Source organism: Rhinoderma darwinii, chromosome 10, assembly GCF_050947455.1.
Source record: "Rhinoderma darwinii isolate aRhiDar2 chromosome 10, aRhiDar2.hap1, whole genome shotgun sequence".
In the NCBI taxonomy this organism is placed as follows: Eukaryota; Metazoa; Chordata; class Amphibia; order Anura; family Rhinodermatidae; genus Rhinoderma; species Rhinoderma darwinii.
The window spans coordinates 87928812-87949271 of NC_134696.1; the positions used below are offsets into that span (position 1 = coordinate 87928812).

The window sequence follows — 20460 nt, forward strand, 5'->3', positions numbered from 1 at the left end:
CCTGTCCAAAATCTTTTGTTATGCTGAGGCATTAGGATTTCCCTTCATTGGAAGGGGCATAAGTCAACCCCTGAAAAACTACCCGATAGCATTATCCCTCCTCCACCAAATTTTACAGTTGGCACAATGCAGTCAGGCAGGTAACATTCTCCTGGCATTCACCAAACCCAGACTCATCATCAGACTGCCAGATAGAGAAGCGTGATTCACCACTCCAGAGAACACGTTTCCGCTGCTCCAGAGTCCAGTGGCGGCGGCTTTACACCACTCCATTTGATGCTTGTCATTGTGCTCGGTGATGTAAGGTTGGCATGCATCAGCTCGGCCATGAAAACTCATGTCATGAAGCTCCCGGAGCACAGTTTTTGTGCAGATGTTAATACCAGAGGAGGTTTGAACTCTGCAATTATTCCGTCAGCAGAGCGCTGGTGACTTTTACGCACTATGTGCCTCAGCACTCGGTGACCCCGCTCTCTAACTTTACGTGGTCTCCACTTCATGGCTGAGTTGCAGTGGTTCCTAAACGCTTCCACTTTGCAATAATACCACTTACAGTTGATTGTGGAATATCTAGGAGGGAAGAAATGTCACAAACTGACTTGTTATAAATGTGGCGTCCTATTACAGGACCACGCTGGAATTCAGTGATCTCTCTACATCAACTCATTCTTTCACAAATGTTAGTAATGGCGACTGCATGGCAAGTGCTGGATTTTATACACCTGTGGCAATTAGACTGAATGAAACTCCTGAATTCAATTATTAAGAGGTGTGTCCCAATACTTTTCTCCATATACTGTGCGTGTATATATATAATGTGAATGTGTGTGTATATATCAAGGTGAAAAAAAAGTGAAATTTATTGTGCCAACATGGCAATGCAACGTTTCCGTCCCACCTTGGGACCTTTCTCAAGCATAGTGATACATACATATTCAGTGGTTTATATAGTGTGTATCCAATCAGTATCGTCAATCTCATTAAAATAATGAGGTTGATATATACATCTCAAAACAAAGTGATACAAACAGTGAAAGAGTATCGAAGTGACATAAATCGATACATATAGTGAAAAAAATAAGTTGATGTTAAAAGCAACATAAAACATAGCCCAAACCCACCAGGAGGGCAGGACGTAAAAGAAACCGAGGAAGGAAGAACCCGCTCACAAAGACAACAGCGTCAATTGAATCAGAGGACTGTGTACAACAACCAAAAAAGGAGTGTAGTGAAACCGTGGTAAATATTTCTTCCCATATATTGTCTGATGCACAGTTGCAATTGTTGGCCAGAGGCCTGTCTTTTTGTCTGAGTCAACGTTTAGATTGGTTCCAATTGGAACTTGATTTATATAATTTCATTAGATCCATTAAACTGAAAGTGTGGTTTGATTCTAAGCCCCACGACAATTTAGAGGAGACTGAATCTAAACCAATTTGTCTTAAGGACTTTGGTTTATTTAACAAAAGTGGCTTTCAGCCGCCTGTGATATCAAATTCTTTTGAAACATATGTTGAGTTAGTCAAGAAAGATCTGTCTAAATTATGTGTGCAGAATAATGATTGTCTTAATCACCCTAATATCACTACTGCAGAAATGACAGCTATGCATGAGTTGATCCATAACCACGACCTCACCATCAAACCCGCTGACAAAGGGGGTGCGGTCGTGGTTATGGATACCGTAACATATATGTCAGAAGCTCATAGACAATTGAGTGACACAGAGATTTACAAACTGTTAAAAACTGACCCCAGATGTGATATTGAGAAGAAGATTAAAAATTTCTTGACATCAGCATTTGATGAGGGTATTATCGATTCTGCGTTATATACCTTTTTGCTTATAGATCATCCAAATACTCCTTGTCTTTATTTACTTCCCAAGATTCACAAGGGATTAGTGAATCCGCCAGGTCGCCCGATTGTATCCGGCAGGGGTTCCCTTTTAAATAATATCTCGATTTTTGTTGACAAGGCATTGAGACAATTTGCAACAGGTACTAAGTCCTATATTAGGGATACCACAGATTTCCTGCAGAAAATAAAACAGACAAGACCCCCAGCAGGAGCCCTGTTGGTGTCTTTCGATGTTGTCTCCCTCTATACCTCTATAGGACATGATAGAGGGATTGAGGCAGTGAGACGGATACTTATGGATTCTGATTATGATATCCCATGCAGGGAATTCATTATGTCTCTCCTAGAACTTATTTTGACCAATAATTACTTCATGTTCGATGAGAAATTTTACATTCAATTAAAAGGGACGGCTATGGGGTCTAACATGGCCCCTACCTACGCCAATATTTTCATGGACATGATGGAGGAGACATGCGTCTATGTGTCCCACCACTTCACTCATGTACTGGGGTGGTGGAGATACATAGACGATGTCTTCCTCATCTGGACTGATACTGTAACGAACTTGGAGTCTTTTCATCAGTTCCTTAATCAGATTGATCACAATATCCGGTTTACTATGACCTATTCCAATGAGATGGTACAATTTTTGGATGTCAATGTAATACTGAGGGACAATGTCCTGACTACTAGGTTATATACGAAAGACACAGATCGTAATACCCTTTTACAATTTGAGAGTTGTCATCCTAAGAACATGATACAGTCTTTGCCATTTAGTCAGATGATGAGAGCAAAACGGATTGTGGATGATCCGAATGATTTAGACACGTCCTTAGACCTCATGATCTCTAATTTTGCACAAAGGGGATACCCTAAACATTTATTATATACTCACAAAATGAAGATTAAGAGTATTCCGAAGGAAACATTGACTAAGCTGTGTAAACACATTAAAAGTAAACGGATACCATTTATATCCACATATAATGCGTTAAGTGGCAGTGTCTCCAGCATTTTGAATAGACATTGGCCTATCATCAAAAACAGCTATAACCATATCTGTGAATTAAACAACCCGCCTTTAATGTCCTATCGTAGATCTAAGAATCTACGTGATAATCTTGTCAAAACCAGAGTTGGTGAACAACAGCTAAAAGGGACACAAGCGTTGTTAAAGTCTTTAAGACCAGGAAATTTCCCATGCCATAGATGCATTAATTGCAATCTTATGCAGAGGGAGAACACTTTTGATCATCCTGTGACACATAAGGTATTTAAGATTAAACATCATGTAACCTGTGATACAGACTGGGTTATTTATGTGCTTTGATGCCCCTGCCACTTACTGTATGTAGGAGAAACTACATGTGATTTTAAAACGAGGTTGAATAACCATCGGTACTCAATAAGAAAAAAGAAATGTGACTTACCTGTTGCAAAACATTTCACCGATCATGGTCATACGGAAAAGGATCTTAAATTTATGATCCTTGAACATATTCCTTTATCCTATAAGGGTGGTGATCGACATAGGGCACTACACAAATGTGAACTTAAATGGATTTTCCTATTGAATTCTTTGCGACCTAATGGTCTTAACGTTGAATTTAATGTATCCAGAGTTGCTCCCTGAGATTGTTACCTTCCGTTGTGTTTTGACTTCTGGTTCTGTCCTCGTCTTTAAATAAAAAATGTGTGATACATGAACCTTTGACATATTTTTAACAAAAAATTCTTCTATTATAGATAAACATGGGACTGCAGGACCACTTCAGATCATCTTTATTGATATTACGATAAACCAATATAAGCTATATTTGTGATGGAAAGATGGTTGAATTGTTCTCTTGCTCAATGTGTCTGTTACTCAGCATATTTGATATCTTATTAGTTTCTTCTTTTTTTCCATGGCTGAGTTGTATTTACGTCACATCTCTCCTTTCTTTTTATTTTTATTATTTCAAAACACCGTGAGTCCGCTACACGAGTTATAGGCGATATGGTTGGGACCGCGTACACGATGTTGTGTGCGTTTCTTTCCACGAACATGAATGACGGAGACCGCCGTACACAGAATGTGATCGGGATGCCGTCGTCCTCGTGTGGACTCTACTGGTTTATTTACTTATATATTACCATGAATAAGCTTTTGACATTCTAATTATGATGTGCGGTAAACTGCCTATTTCCATGCAGGCATTACATTTGGGTATATTTACCCTTTAGGTGCTGTGTAAAGACAGGATGAGCAATTTTCTTATTTGATTTATATTTCCTATTTATATTGTATACAATCGTTTTTGGCGATCGATATGTTCAACTCTCGGAGCGATATGTCATCTCCGGGATATACTGATCGACCACGTATAACTGAATGCTGAGAGGACTCTGTTTACTAACGATCGGTATCCTAGTTACTAAAGCGAGACGTCATATCCGGTCCGGACTGATCCGACGCATGCGCATTGGAGCCGGACAGATACGGGCTGTGAATGACAGGTGTCATACGTCTAACAATAATACCTCTCTGATTGGCTAAGTGGTCGTGCAGTCTCCGATTTTCACCCAGCTGGTGAATATTGTGATTTATGGAATTATGTGTTTTCTTGCATGAAAAATGTATGTTTTATGTTGCTTTTAACATCAACTTATTGTTTTCACTATATGTATCGATTTATGTCACTTCGATACTCTTTCACTGTTTGTATCACGTTGTTTTGAGATGTATATATCAACCTCATTATTTTAATGAGATTGACGATACTGATTGGATACACACTATATAAACCACTGAATATGTATGTATCACTATGCTTGAGAAAGGTCCCAAGGTGGGACGGAAACGTTGCATTGCCATGTTGGCACAATAAATGTAACTTTTTTTTCACCTTGATCATTGGAGTGCTGCTGAATTTTCTTCTTGGATATGCGTATGGTCTTTGGATCGGGACTATCAGCTGGCACCCTTCATTACTGGAATCTGTACGTTGAAATAGAGTGCTGCCGTTTTTTCTACTGGTATATATATATATACACACACACATTCACACACATCACATAGCCCAGAGTGTGGGTGAATGAAATAATCCCCCTCATGGGCCTCAAAACAACTACATTAGTTGCTCCACTGTACAAGGTGGCCAGCCACATAGCGGCAGCCCATGCATTTACCATGGGGTTTAGATCATGTACATACGCTCTCAGTTATGTAATGTGTAAGCTCATCAGGGCTTCCCCTGTCCTCAATTAATCTTTTCATAGGACTAGTCTTAAAGGTTGAAAAAGAGGAATGAGTTAGGAAAATGCAGTAGGCTTTAAGGTGGTTTCCCCAAATCATAAATGATCACCTATCCACAGACAAGGTGATAATTTTTTGATAGCTGAGAGCCCCACCGATCGTGAGAATGGGGTCCCGAACACCCCGTCCCTCCTTACTGCTCCTCCCACAGTGAGTAGAAGCTTGACTGGAGCAGCGGTCAATCATGCGCCCGCTGCTCCATTCACAGTCTATGAGAATGATGGAAACAGCCGAGTGTAACATTCGGCTGTTTCTGTCATTCCCACACACAATGAATAAAGCAGCGGGCGCATGCTCAATATTCAATGTCCTCCTCAATGCTGTTGAGCAAATAGGAGTAACAGGGGGTTCGGAATCACTGTTCTCACGATCGGTGAGGGTTCCAGTGGGGAGGACCCAGCAATCAGAAAATTATGACCTATCCTGTGGATAGGTGATAATTTATGATTTTGGGAAACCCCCTTTAAGCCTTTTGCATTTTCCTAACTCATTCCTCTTTTTCATGCTTACATTGAAGCCAGTACTCGATTTCCTGGACTTTAAATAAAGCAGGGAATATTCACCACACCCACAGTAACTGCATCTCATGGTCAGGTCACCTAAGTCTGCTGAGTTTACACTCTGTATTGTTACTGGGAAGGTGACAGGTGACTGCGGTGCAGGTGCTCTACTCATACTTTGTGAATGTCATAACATTAGAGGAGACAAAAGAACTAAAGGCAAAAATGAATCAACGTGCGGTAACAGGTAAGCTCACACATCTCCTGCCATCAGCCCATGTACTATTACTTTCTTCTTATAGATTTCCAGAAGCGTTGCAAGAATGTATTTAGTCACAATTCCATACAGGAAGATATTTAGTCACATCTCTGTACAGATGTAACGATAATCATGACGCTTAGGATCATACATTAGAAACAGATGAGTCAGAGCTGAGTTGTTTTTATATAGGACTGGAGGGTGTCCATCATATTATGTAAATATTTTTTTAATCCACTAGTTTTATGTTTCTGATCCAGTTTTTTTTTTTTATACTAACAAAAGCAAAATCGGCCAGGATAAACATAAATGAGTACATAGAAAGTCATCATGCTACTAGAACAAACAGATAAATGGCTTGTCTGGTTTAGGGAACCCATTTTCAAATACCCTAATAGGGATTTCTGAGATAAAAAAGGGGGGAACCCCCGTTCAGGATCCTCATCGATATGCCAGAGCAGAGAGTGGCTACAAAGAGAGTCTGTCGCTCTGGAGGACCCAGCATGTCTATACATTACACAGGACCCATTGATTTTAATAAGATGTGTAATGCTTCATTTACCCTGTGGTGGCGCTGCAGGAAAATTTAACGCTGCTGGGCTCCCCTACAAAATACAGCTGATCACTGGGGGACCCAGCAGCAAAACACCCTGTGATCAGCTTATTGTAAGTGGACACTTCTAACAAAAAGGGATTTGTTCAAGCGGACAGCCCTCTTAAAGAGGCTCTGTCACCAGATTTTGCAACCCCTATCTGCTATTGCAGCAGATCGGCGCTGCAATGTAGATTACAGTAACGTTTTTATTTTTAAAAAACGAGCATTTTTGGCCAAGTTATGGCCATTTTTGTATTTATGCAAATGAGGCTTGCAAAAGTACAACTGGGCGTGTTGAAAAGTAAAAGTACAACTGGGCGTGTATTAAGTGCGTACATCGGGGCGTTTTTACTTCTTTTACTAGCTGGGCTTTCTGATGAGAAGTATCATCCACTTCTCTTCAGAACGCCCAGCTTCTGGCAGTGCAGATCTGTGACGTCACTCACAGGTCCTGCATCGTGTCGGCCACATCGGCACCAGAGGCTACAGTTGATTCTGCAGCAGCATCAGCGTTTGCAGGTAAGTAGCTACATCGATTTACCTGCAAACGCCGATGCTGCTGCAGAATCATCTGTAGCCTCTGGTGCCGATGTGTCCTCGCTCGTCTGACACGATGCAGGACCTGTGAGTGATGACACAGCGTGATCTCTCGAGAACACGGCTGTGTCTGCACTGCCAGAAGCTGGGCGTTCTGAAGAGAAGTGGATGATACTTCTCGTCAGAAAGCCCAGCTAGTAAAAGTAGTAAACACGCCCCGATGTACGCACCTAATACACGCCCAGTTGTACTTTTACTTTTCAACACGCCCAGATGTACTTTTGCAAGCCTCATTTGCATAAATACAAAAATGGTCATAACTTGGCCAAAAATGCTCGTTTTTTAAAAATAAAAACGTTACTGTAATCTACATTGCAGCGCCAATCTGCTGCAATAGCAGATAGGGGTTGCAAAATCTGGTGACAGAGCCTCTTTAAATGATAAAGTCAGCTCTGCTAAGCAAAGGACCCTTAAACAAGCTCTATAAAAGGGCTCTTCAACCATTTCATGCCATTCATAGTAATGCTGACTTTTTATATAGCAGAGGGACTTTGGGCCCCCTCAGACTCTACGGCCTAGGGAGCTGCACCCACTAACTGTGCATACGCACTAGAGAAACGATGGAAATCATTACTGAGCATTTACAAATTCACAATCGACAAAAGGACTCTTACCTCTGTCAAATAAGCGAGGTGCAATTTTTATAATCATGAACTTATTCTTAGGCAATTGTGTCCAATTGTGTTGACGGAAAGAGGTGACCCAAATCTATAGATTGGAAGAGCTGAGTTTTCAAACACAAAGAAATCCAACTAAATATACAAAAATGTATAATAAAAAGATATTTGAAACAATTTTAATAAACATCATGGAGCCTATTATAGGTTTTTTATTATTTTAATCTTATTATTTTGCATAAGTGCAAGAGCTAAAATCTAGATATTTCTATTAAACGGTATATAAGATGTATGCAAACAACTGTTATATCAAGTACAGTATGTTCTTGAAGCATAGGTTTACCTTAGGTGAGTCCCAGCAAAACCCACACTGTTATTTAGGGGAATTGCATAACCAGCAGTTCACTAATATTCCTCTTTATTGAGATTGCCTTATTGAAGGGGTTCTTGTTTCTTACAACCTCTTTGTATTAGAGGGTCCCCAACAATCAGCCGATCCCAGGATTTCCTCCTGCCGGGACCTCCAGCAATCAGCTGTAATTTTTGGGGGAACTCATCAGCAAGTATTTAAAGTATACCTCAATTTTTCAAAGAATTTTGACATGTCAGAAGTTTTGATCGGTGGGGGTCCGAGCAGTGGACCCCCACCGATCCCTAAAACAAAGTGACAGAAGCGCTCGGGTGGGCACTGTGCTCCTTTCCTCGTAATGCCGAGCGAGTGGTTTACACACTCAGACATTCTGCTGCTTTGTTTTAGCGATCGGTGGGGTTCTCAGTCCCCACCGATCACAACTTCAGACGTGCCACCACAGGGAAAAATAAAACATTCCACAGTACATAGTTACTTAGGTTGAAAAAAGAAACAGGTCTATCAAGTTTAACCTACTGAGATTAATTACACATCAATTATTATTAGATTCATTATAACCCACAATGCTATATGTCATAATAGAAAAGTCTAGTCCTTTTTGAATGCTGTCATTGTATCATACATTACAACATCTCGGGTAAATGCAGGTCATATGACAATGGAATAATACCACCAATGCCCAAATAAAACTGCTATAGTTTACACTCAAACACATGTATGTACACTCACTACATACAGATGTGAACACTTACTACATACACTCATTCACACATGCACACTTACTATGTACATGCTATGTATACATACACAGTCACTACACATAGACATATACACTCATTACCTATAGGCATGCATAGATGGTGATTTAGGATGAGAACCGCCACACAAAGGAAATGGAGCAGCAAGAACTTCAGACAACACAGGTATAAGAATATAGAACCTATGGACATAACCTCAACAAGAGGGTAAAGGGGCTCCCTTTCAAATGCAAAAAACTTATAATAGACCATAAGAACTACAAATGCTGAGAGAATATTTTAAAAATATTATATCAAAGATGTATTAGCAAATATAATTTGAACAATAAATGACAATAAAACAATCAGTTAAAATATTGGACAAAAAGGAGGACATAAGATAACAAATCCCAAAAACACAGAAAGCCCCTCCATGCAATCAGTATACACAAACTGTGGCTCATACAGACAAGGTGTAATATAAAATAATAGGCATACAGTATGTCAAAAAATGTAACAATGTAAATGCCAATATGACACAAAAAAAGCCTAAAGAATGTCCTGAGTATAAGACTAGAATATAAACAGGTGGTTATGGGTTGATTAACCATATGCTGTATAAATATTATAATGGAAGAACATGGTATGGCTCCCAAAGGAAATACTCAATATGAAGTCCGCTAACAAATCCAACAAATGGCCTATGCAATCAAAAAGAAGGCCAGATGAAATAGGAAAACCAAGAACTTACCCTGGGACATGTTTGTGTATACGTGATAGCAAGGAGGAACAACACCTTGACGCACGTTTCGCTAAACCAGTAGCTTCGTCGAGCTGTCGGTCCTTCTCGCTATCACATTTTCACAAACATGTGCCGGCAACAGTACGTTATATGAGCAGTGCTGGAGGGATGAGGGGACCCGGTGGGGAGAAGAAAAGAGGGGCAGAGAAGGGAGTATAATTATTACTTTGTATTATTTTATCTTATTTATTTATCTTTCCAATAAGGGTTGGAGGGCTTAGCTTGACCAGCACATATACGTTCTCACTACTCACAGACATGAACACATTCTTACCACATACAGTCAAACAAACATGAGTTTTTACATTAACTACGCACTGTACATACATACACGTACACATGTTCAGTATATACAGGCATGAACACACACAAAATCACAACACAGAGGAACAGAAACTCACAATACATGAACTACTTACAGGCACGCACAAATACACACTTGCTACTGACATGCACTCACAAACACACTCATTACACACAGGCATTCACACTCACTACCTACAGGCAGACACACATGAACACTCACTACTTAAATGCACACATTTCTCTTCTTCCATCAAATTATGACTTCATACCCCTGCAATCTTGGCCTCTCATGATTCCCAAATTAAAGGTTACACATATCACCGAAAGGTGCCCAAATATTGAACGTTTTCCATGTAACAGTCTCTTATGCAGTTCACGATCCTTTCCTGACAGCAGCTTGGCATTCTAAAGGAAAAATGCTCTGTTAAATATGCCAGGAAGATCTATAGTTTTATCATACCTCCCAACCGTCCTGGATTCAGCGGGACAGTCCCAGAATCTGAGCGGTGTCCCACTGTCCAGGGCGGCCGGTGGTATGTCCCAGTGTCAACTGTATTTGCTTCCTCAGGACGCAGATACAGTTGAATGATACGTCAGCTCCCTGCTCCAGCATTAGTAAAGAGCGGAGGAGCAGTGGGAGCATCTCCACTATCCGAGTATTCCCCGGGGCGCAGCGCTACTTTAAGTGCTGAACCCGAGGAAGCCCTTCAATTTGCTGTCCATATATGGACAGTGATGTCGGGCTTTCAACTATAGAGTCCCCGGCCAGAGAAACGCCAGCTCTCTGGCCGGGGGCATCCTGTCTTGGGAAAGCCCTTGATGTCACTGTCCATATTGGAGCAGAATCCCCTGGAAAAGCATTCCCAACACTCTGTACAGGTTTTCCGTTCCTGAAGAAGCCCCGGGTGTCACTATCCATATATGGACAGTGGCATCAGGGTCTACTCCTCGAGCGGAATCGCCTGCCAGAGCGTTGTTGATGCTTTGGCCGGGGATTCCTCTCCTAGAGGGAACCCCTGATGTCACTGTTCAAATATGGAGCATGAATTAGGGGCTGCTCCTGGAGTGGAATCCCCTGCTACAGCTTTGATAACATTTTGGCCGGGAATTGCACTCCTAGAGGGAATCCCTGATGTCATTGTTTATATATTTACAGTGACGTCAGGGGCTCCTACTGGAGTGGACCCTGCCACAGAGTGACCAATTATCTGGCTGTGGCTTCTGCTTCTAGATGAAGCCCCAATGATGCTATAGACGGGGGTAGCGTTATCTACAGGTGGTTGGCGCTATCTTCAAGGGGGTTGTGGCACTATCTACATGGGCATTGTAGGAATATATGGAAATAATCTACAGAGGACACTGTGGCACTATCTACATGGGTACTGCCACTTTATATGTGGGCACTGGCACTAGGTGCAGCTAAGGGGGCATTATACTGGACTGTATGAAGGCAGCTATGGGGCATTATACTGTATGGTGGCTGCTAAGGAGACGTTATACTGTATGGTGGCAGCTAAGGAGACGTTATACTGTATGGTGGCAGCAAAGGGGGCATTATACTGTATGGGGCAGATTTAGGGGCACTATACTGTATGGGGTAGCTGTGGGGGCATTATACTGTATGGGCAGCTATGGGGGCATTATACTGTTTAGAGGCAGCTATGGGGGCACCACACTGTATTGAGGCAACTATGGGGGCATTATACTGTAGTGGGGCATCTGTGGTGGCATTATACTGTATGTTGGCATTATACTATATGGGGCAGCTATAGGGGTATTATACTCTATGGGCATCTGTATGGGCACTGTGCCGTATGTGGGCATCCATGGGGGCATTTTGCTCTGTGGGGGCCGCTATGGGGCATTATAATGTATGGGGGAATTTGTGTTGGCATTGTACTCTATGGGTGCATCTATGGGGGCATTATACTGTGTAGGTGCAGCTATTTGGTATTATACTATGTGGCAAGCACTATGGAGCATTATACTGTGTGGGGGTCAGCTATAGGAGCTTTATACTGTGTGTGGGGTTTTATGGGGGAATTATACTATGGGGAGGCGCTATGGGAGCATGAATATGTGTGGGCTGAACTGGGTGTGTAAGTGCGGGTTTAGAGGCGTGGCTTAAAAGGATAATAATTGCCATGATGTGCTTCGCGTGCCACATTGGTTGTTCATTTTTGTGAGGTGTGAAAACTTTGGGGGGTATGGTTTTATTATGCCAACATGTCCTGCGTGAATTGGTTATTTCACAGAAGGCGGACCGATGATGTCACAGCCGCTCTAATGAAGGTTGTCTTTAGGTTTTACCTGTGCCATATTCCTGAAAAAAAACAGCCTCAAGTTGTGGCAGGAGGTTTGTCCATCTTTTGTATAGTAGGGAGGTAATGTTTTATAGAGCTGCTGTGGAATATCAGTGTGCCCCTCCATCAATAGATTTTACCTTTATGGTCCTTATCTGCACGTTTCAATTTTGTATTTCTGCTTATAGTAATCTCTTTAAATTAATTTTAATGGATATTGTTATATTTAAAGAAATGAAGGCATGAGACCAATGAATAGTAAGAGCAGCCACACATGTAATATTGTATGTAATGATTCTATGCTTATTGTAGCAGAGGGACATCTGCTTTATCTGTGTGTGGCATGCCAAAGATCTTAAAAGAAAATATCCCAGAGATTATTTTATTATGACCTTATGGACATTTTATTTGTTAATTCTATATATCTAGTGTCTATCTGTCTATCTTTTAATCTAGCTTCTCTCAATGTAGCAAATATCTAGCTATTAATGAGCACTGAAAGGTTGTATACGGTTGTGTCATGATATGAGGACGTGTTTTTTCTCTTATTAATTATATTTTCCCGACCTTGTTAAACCATTGTAATATTAGAGGCTGATTGTTTGCAGAAGTTTCAAAGATAATTAAAATAACGCCGAGTTTACAGAGCTCTATATTGCTATGTTATGTTTTATCACTCTCAAGTGATCCATAGTCCCTTTTGGAGAATGAAGACCCTATGGCACTTCACATTTTTATCATACTTGGTGAAAGACCATACTTGAGTTGAATGAGAGCCAATCACATAATACTCACTTGCTAAATAGACAGTGGCAGATATTCAGTAGCTGTGTAATTCACTAAATTTTGTATTACCATCAAGGATAAGAATAATCCCTTTTTGTTAGATGGATCACCCACTAAAAAGTTGATTACAGAGTATTTTGCTGCTGAGAACCCGAGCAATAAACAGTTTTCTGTGAAGAAACTCAGCAGTAAGTGATCAATTTTCATGCACTGCCCCTTCAGGGGAAATGAAGCATTACACAGTGCCTATTGAAATCAATTGGCTGTCCATGTAATGCACCAGATCCTCCAGTGTGAGAGACACATTTAGTAGAAACTCTCTGGCTACTAGATAAGGGTACTGAATGGGAGACCCCTTTCAATTAATTCAAAGTTTCCTAGGGTTAGAAACACACACAGCGGATACACTGCGGATTTTTCACAACTGATTTCATTGTGCAGCTTAGTACAGTAGCAGCAGTGTGGATGAAGTTTGAACAAATCTCATCCACACACAGCTGAAAAAATCAGAGAAACCGTTCATAAATTGACCCGCGGTGCAGTATTTTAATCGGCAGCATGTATTGACATGCAGCGGATTAAAATACTGCACCAAGGGACAATTTATGAACAGTTTCTCAGATATTTTCCACTGCTCTTCAGTTAAAGGTATTCCGCATTGAATTTAATGAGGAGGTAAAACCCCCCACAAAGAGTCATGTGTTGCGACTTTTGTGGTGGAAACACTGCAATTCCACCGCAAAAATCGCAAATAAGAAGAAAAAATAGCTTTTTTTATTTAAAAGCTTATACTTACTCCCGGCTATAGTCATAGCAACGGTATCCTCTGTACTGAGCGCCTCCTGGGATAACGTTTCATCCCATGTGATTGCTGCAGGCAATCAAAGGCTGCAGCGGTCAGATGGACTACAGCGTCATTCCAGGAGGCCGGGCTGCGCTCAGAATAGAGGGGATCGTTGCTATAACAACGTCCGGGCGGTAAGAATTATTTTTTTTCATCCTTGTAGGATTTCCACAGTGAACATTCCACCCAAAAAACTACACCACAATTTACAGAACGGATACGCTGTGTGCTTTTACGCAGCGTATTCACCCTGTGTGTTTCTACCCTAATAGCGTATTAAAGGTTTTTCTAAACCACGCCCTATAATGTTTTATTTAAGTTTGTTAAATTAGGGTTTTTTCCCCACACCCATAACCCCTTCATAGATTGACATTCTACTAGGGGTGGTTGCTGACCAATACTACATTTAGAAACCCATGGACGTCTTTAGAAAGAAATATGAAGAAGATAATTAAATTGGGGTTATTTATTTCCAAATATAACCCCTACTCCCATAGCCACGTACACATTTTTATGACATCTTTGACTACACCACTATGTACTTACTTATAATCTTTTTCCATTTTATCCATAGGTGGGATTTCCAAACGTTTTCTCTGCTACATTGGTGTAATTCTGCTTATCCTTGTTATTTTGTGGATCTCCTACATTTATCACGCCAAGCCGGATGCTAATATGTTCATGACCACCACGATAAAAGAACAAAAAGCTGTTGAAAAAGAATTGGAGCTGGTATTAAGCAAACCCAAACAACTGACGGGTGTTTGGACTATCAATGCCTTAGGACGTATGGGCAACTTAATGGGCCAGTATGCAACGCTTTATGCCCTTTCCAAGATAAATGGTCATCAAGCTTACATTTTGCCAGAGATGCATACAAAACTGTCAAAGATCTTTAAAATTAAATTACCTGTGCTTCACCAAGAGACCATTAATCGCATCCAATGGAGACATTATAAACTTCACGACTGGATGTCGGACGAGTACAGACACATTGAAGGTGACTATGTCAGCCTTGATGGTTTCCCTTGTTCATTTACTTTCTACCACCATATAAAGGATGAGATACTTCATGAATTTACTTTCCACGATTTTGTCAGAGAAGAGTCTAACGCTTATCTTGAGAAGGTTAGAGGAGACAAGAAGAACGTCACCTTTGTCGGGATTCACGTCCGGAGAGGTGACTATGTGCATATCATGCCAGACATAAAAGCAGTTCTTGCTGATAAAGGTTATTTGCAAAAAGCCATGGACTACTTCAGACAAAAGTATGAAAACCCTCTTTTTGTGGTCTCCAGTAATGGTATGGATTGGTGTAAAGAGAATATAAACAATTCACTTAGTGATGTCCACTTTGCTGGAGATGGCCAGGAGAGCTCGCCTGGTCGGGATTTTGCCTTGCTTGCACACTGTAACCACACTATCATGAGCATGGGGACGTTTGGTATTTGGATTTCTTACTTGGTAGGAGGGGAAACTATCTATTTAACAAACTACACATTACCCGATTCCCCTTTCCTTAAACTTTTTAAATATGAAGCTGCTTATCTTCCAGAATGGATTGGAATTCCAGCGGACCTCTCACCACTTCTTAACAAAAGATCCTGAATAATTGCTCAAATGGTGCTCTGGAAAAGGCCTTGAGGACAATGATTGTTAGGAAGAAACTTTCACGGTGTCACTAAACTAACTTTTTCTATGACTATATTATAGGGTTATGCTGTTAAAATGTTTTAGTTCTTGTCCAATTCTCCAAAAATCACGTCTATCTACCACTTCTATTATAGAAAAATATTTGGTTGCCCGAAACAAAATCTAAGTAATAATTTACCTAAGAAAAACTTACTTTTTTAACATTTATCCCAAGATTGTTTCTAAGAATATATTGCACACAGATTTTAGATTCCATAAAAAGAAAATGAAAAATAAATTCAAGAATATTTTTTGTAATCAAAAAAAATCTTATGAGAAGTCACAATTTTATTTCATTTATTTTTTTCAATTAAATGTGGCCCATACAGGGTTGGCCCATGCTCTGATAAAATAATGGGACTAAAATGTCAAGCAAAAGACAACCCCATTTTGATTTGACTTCGGAGCAATCACTGGTCACTAGGGTCTAGTTCTTATTTGTTGATTCACAAATAACCCATTAGATATTCTTGATAAAATGTCATGTGTATGCAATAATAACAATGCTTATGATGAAACATGTGGACAAGTACCATGTTCTGTATAGATGAAGAGTGGACTCCCAGATTTGTATTTTAATTAGATTAATTATGCAAATGGTATTTGCCCTATATATGTTTGCAGTATTTGATGTGTCACTATGCTTGATAAAGGTCCTATTGTAGGACAGAAACGTCGCTTTGCGTTTGACTGAATAAACCACCATTTTTTTCATATTGGAGTGCTGCAAGTTTTCTCTTTATATATATATATATATATATATATATATATATATATATATATACAGCGTCCCGCACGCACCTACTGCGCATGCTCAAAGATGGCGTCCATCCGGTAGTTCGGTCAAGTGGAACGCATATGACAGGAGGATCACTACTGCATGTGCACACATGCGCACAAGCAGCACTTGCGTTCCAGCCGTTCTGCGCGTATGCGAGCTACGGCACTAGTCTCCCAAATATAGATGTAATATTTAAATAGAATATGTAGCAGAAAAGGAGGAGCTGCAAAATAGATCCATGAGCAGTGCAGCATCCAATAGACGCAGCAGATAGCATGGATCCAGAGGAAAATAACTCACATTTATGTGACCCCCAAATTCAAAGCCTACCATACGTTGAATAGACAACCAGATGTATTGTCAATTGTAGCTACACTCACCATCTAATCATATCCGACTCTCAAGATTACTGGGAATAATATCTCCACTGGGGATTTTAAATAGACCCACACCCATGAACATCAGGGGATAGACTTATATTAAAGGGAATGTGTTGCCAGCAAAACATGTATTTTTTTTTTTAGTTAAATATTTAGTGTGTAGGTGATTAAACATTGTTCACATTTTTTTTTTTTTTTCACGAGTCAGGAAATATTATAAATTAGATTCTAATTTATAATATTTCCCATTGCTGGTCACTAGATGGAGCTATTCCCAAAATTGCAGCATTGCATGTGGTAAAGCAACCACATTGCTTTTTGCTGCAAAATTGGGAAAAAAGCACTCGCTCTAGTGAGCTCTCAGAATCCCCCCTCCTTTATCCTGGCTAGTGCCGGGATAAATGAGGGGTTTGAACGGTCTAACCTCCTACACTGTGTGTCGCCATTTTTTGAGCTAACACACAGTGTAGTAGGTTTACATACAGTAGTAAACACACACAAACACGAACATACATAGAAATCTCTTACCTGCTCCTGCCGCCGCGGCTCCCTCCGGCCCGTCCGCTCCGTCTGCTGCCGCTGGTCCAAGTGCACAAGTCCGGAAGCCGCGACCGGAAGTAGTAATCTTATTGTCCGGCCGCGACTTCCGGTCCACAGGAAAATGGCGCCGGACGGCGCGCATTTCAAATTGGACTGTGTGGGAGCGGCGCATGCGCCGTTCCAACACAGACGGCGTACACAGAAGTGGATGGGACGGGCCCCGTTCGCAGTCCCTATGGGACTGTGGCTGCCGTATTCCATGTAGAAAAAAAAATGGCAGCCCCCATAGGGAAGAAAAAGTGAAAAAATAGAAAAAAGTAACACACAAACACACAAATAAATAAAAACGTTTTTAATAAAACACTAACATAAAACTGACATGAAAAAAAAAATTTGGGTGACACTGTTCCTTTAAGTACTGACTGTGTACACTTATCACTTGGTGGGGAGAAGCTCCCCTTGCTTATATATGCATATGGGGAACAATTTAAATAGTGGGGAACTCTGCTATATATTTCGCAGCAATTCTACAATCCAAGATGTGAAGAATATATTAGAAAGTGCTCCATCCTTATACTCTGGAACAAAAATTTAAAAGCCAAAACACATCTATTTTTACTTGGGAAATTGTGACTCAAAAAATCGGCCTCTGCTACTTTACAACAGCCATCCAATTGCTTCACAAAAAAGTGTTTATCTCAAAGATACAGAAAATAAAAAAGTTACTATACAGTATTCATAAGCACAAACACCGTAAAATTGGGTAAAAATACATGTGGAAAAGGGTCCAAATTAGACCCTTAATCACACGTGTTTATAAACTAGTTATAGCTTCAAGTTAATCCACCAACAGTGGCCCCCAGAGACTAATGCAGGTTTCCCCCACTGTTCTAAATATGTGGACCAGATGGATATACAATATTTAATCCCTTGGGAGACATAGTTTCCAACCTATATATCCACTCAGACGCCTTTCTTTTAAGGGCCAACTCTCTATCGCCACCACGTCTCATTGGGGGTACTGAATCTATGATTCTAAATTTTAATTGTGACACCCCATGCTTACTTTCCAGGAAATGTCTAGACACTGGTAACTCCCATCTCTTTGTATTAATATTGGATTTGTGATTCCTCATCCTGAGGGTCACTTCCGTAGTGGTCTCACTAACATAGTGAAGACCACAGGGAAAGGTCAATAGGTAAATAACAAATGATGTCTGACATGTAAAGAAACCTTTAACCCCTATCTACAGGAGTAAGTAACTATACGTCGTCGCGGGAGGTGACAGTGTGCACCGGGAACCGGGAGGTCAGCTGTCGCCGACAGCTGACACTTCACTCTTGCCGGCCAGCGGTCCTTTGCCGCTGATTTTGGCGAATTAACCCCTTAAAGAGGCTCTGTCACCAGATTATCAAATCCCTATCTCCTATTGCATGTGATCGGCGCTGCAATGTAGATAACAGCAACGTTTTTTATTTTTTTTAAAACGATCATTTTTGGCTAAGTTATGAGCTATTTTATATTTATGCAAATGAGCCTTTCTAATGGACAACTGGGCGTGTTTTCTCTTATTTCCAACTGGGCGTGTATTGTGTTTTTAGCAACTGGGCGTGTTTACTTCTTTCACTGGACAATCACACTGTGCTGTGGATCATGCTGGGCTGGAACAATGAGAAGTGCAGGACACTGATTGGTCACTGATTGGTCAGCCTCATACACTCCTCTGTACAACACCCAGTTGGTAAAAAGTAAAAACACGCCCAGTTGTTCATTGAGAAACTCATTAGCATAAATCTAAACTAGCTCATAACTTGCTCAAAAATGATAGTTTTTCAAAATAAAAACCACTGCTGTTATCTACATTATAGCGCCAATCAGATTATGTAGGAGATAGGGAACTTATAATCTGGTGACAGAGCCTCTTTAAATGCGGTGATCGGTTGTGATCACCGCATTTTGGGGGTTTCTAGCATATCGGCAGACCCCGGTCTGAAATCGCGGGGTTTGCCAATAGTTAAAGTGGCAAACGTAAGCCAAACAATGGCCTCCGTGTCTGCCATGGACGGAAGCCCATCAGGACCAACCTCCGGCTGGTCCTGATAGGCTTCCTGTCAGAGTGACAGGAAGTCACTGTGTCGTTCCCGATGCAAACCGTCGGCAACACGGTGTGCATCGGGAACGGGAGGTCAGCTAACACTCCAGTGTTGCCTATCAGCAGCTCATCGCCACTGATTTAGGCAATTAACAGCTTACATGCAGCGATCAATTGCGATCGCCGCATTTAGGGGGTTTGTAGCACATCGGCAGCCCCCATGCAATTGTGGGGGTTGCTGATGCTTGTGATGTAATGTATTCTAGCAGAGATCAAAGCTGCAGGTAAAAAAAGAAACTGTAAAATGTAAAAAAAAAAGTACAAAAAAGTTTAGAAAAATGTCTTATAAAAGTGTAAAAATAAAAGTTTGTTTTTTTCCTATAATAAGTCATTTATTATAGGGAAAAAACTAAAACGTTAAAAAAAGGACACATATTTGGCATCACCGCGTTCGTAACGACCCAAACTATGAAACTATAATGTTATTTTTCCCGCACGGTGAACGCCGCAAACAAAATAAATGAAAAACTATGCCAGCTTCGCTATTTTTTGGTCACCACCACTCCCAAGATATAGAGTAAAAAGTGATCAAAAAGTCGCATTTACCCCCAAATAGTACCAATAAAAACTACAACCCGTCCCGCAAAAAAAACCTGCTTTTTTGACTAAAACATAAAAAAGTTACGGCTCTCAGAATAAGGTGTCTCAGAAAATAAACTATTTTATAGAAACGTAAAACATAAAAAAGATATACATATGGTACCGCCGTAATCGTACCGACCCGCAGAATAAAAAAGTAAAATGTAATTCATTGCACACAGTGAACGCCGTAAGAAATAAAGACTTTAAAACTCCAAGATCGCTGTTTTTTGATCACCTTACCTATAAAAAAAATATAATAAAAAGTGATCAAGAAGTTGTATGTACTATAAAATAATACCGATAAAAGCTACAGCTCGTCCGGCCAAAAATAAGCCCTCACACGGCTCAATCGACCAAAAAATAAAAAAGTTCTGGCTCTCAGAATGTGATGATACAAAACAATTTTTTTTTTTTAACAAATAGTCTTTTCTTTGTAAAACTAGTAAAATATAA

The 20460-nt window shown here is 40.5% G+C and overlaps 1 protein-coding gene across 1 annotated transcript; it reads left to right on the plus strand.

Annotated features, from left to right (window-relative positions):
• Positions 1 to 2619: 2619 nt before the first annotated feature.
• On the plus strand, positions 2620 to 15487 carry LOC142662631 (galactoside alpha-(1,2)-fucosyltransferase 2-like). Its single transcript, XM_075840842.1, has 3 exons — positions 2620 to 3135; positions 13112 to 13223; positions 14454 to 15487. Exons 1-3 carry the CDS (start codon positions 2620 to 2622, stop codon positions 15485 to 15487), a joined length of 1662 nt encoding a protein of 553 aa, XP_075696957.1.
• The last annotated feature ends 4973 nt before the right edge of the window (positions 15488 to 20460 follow it).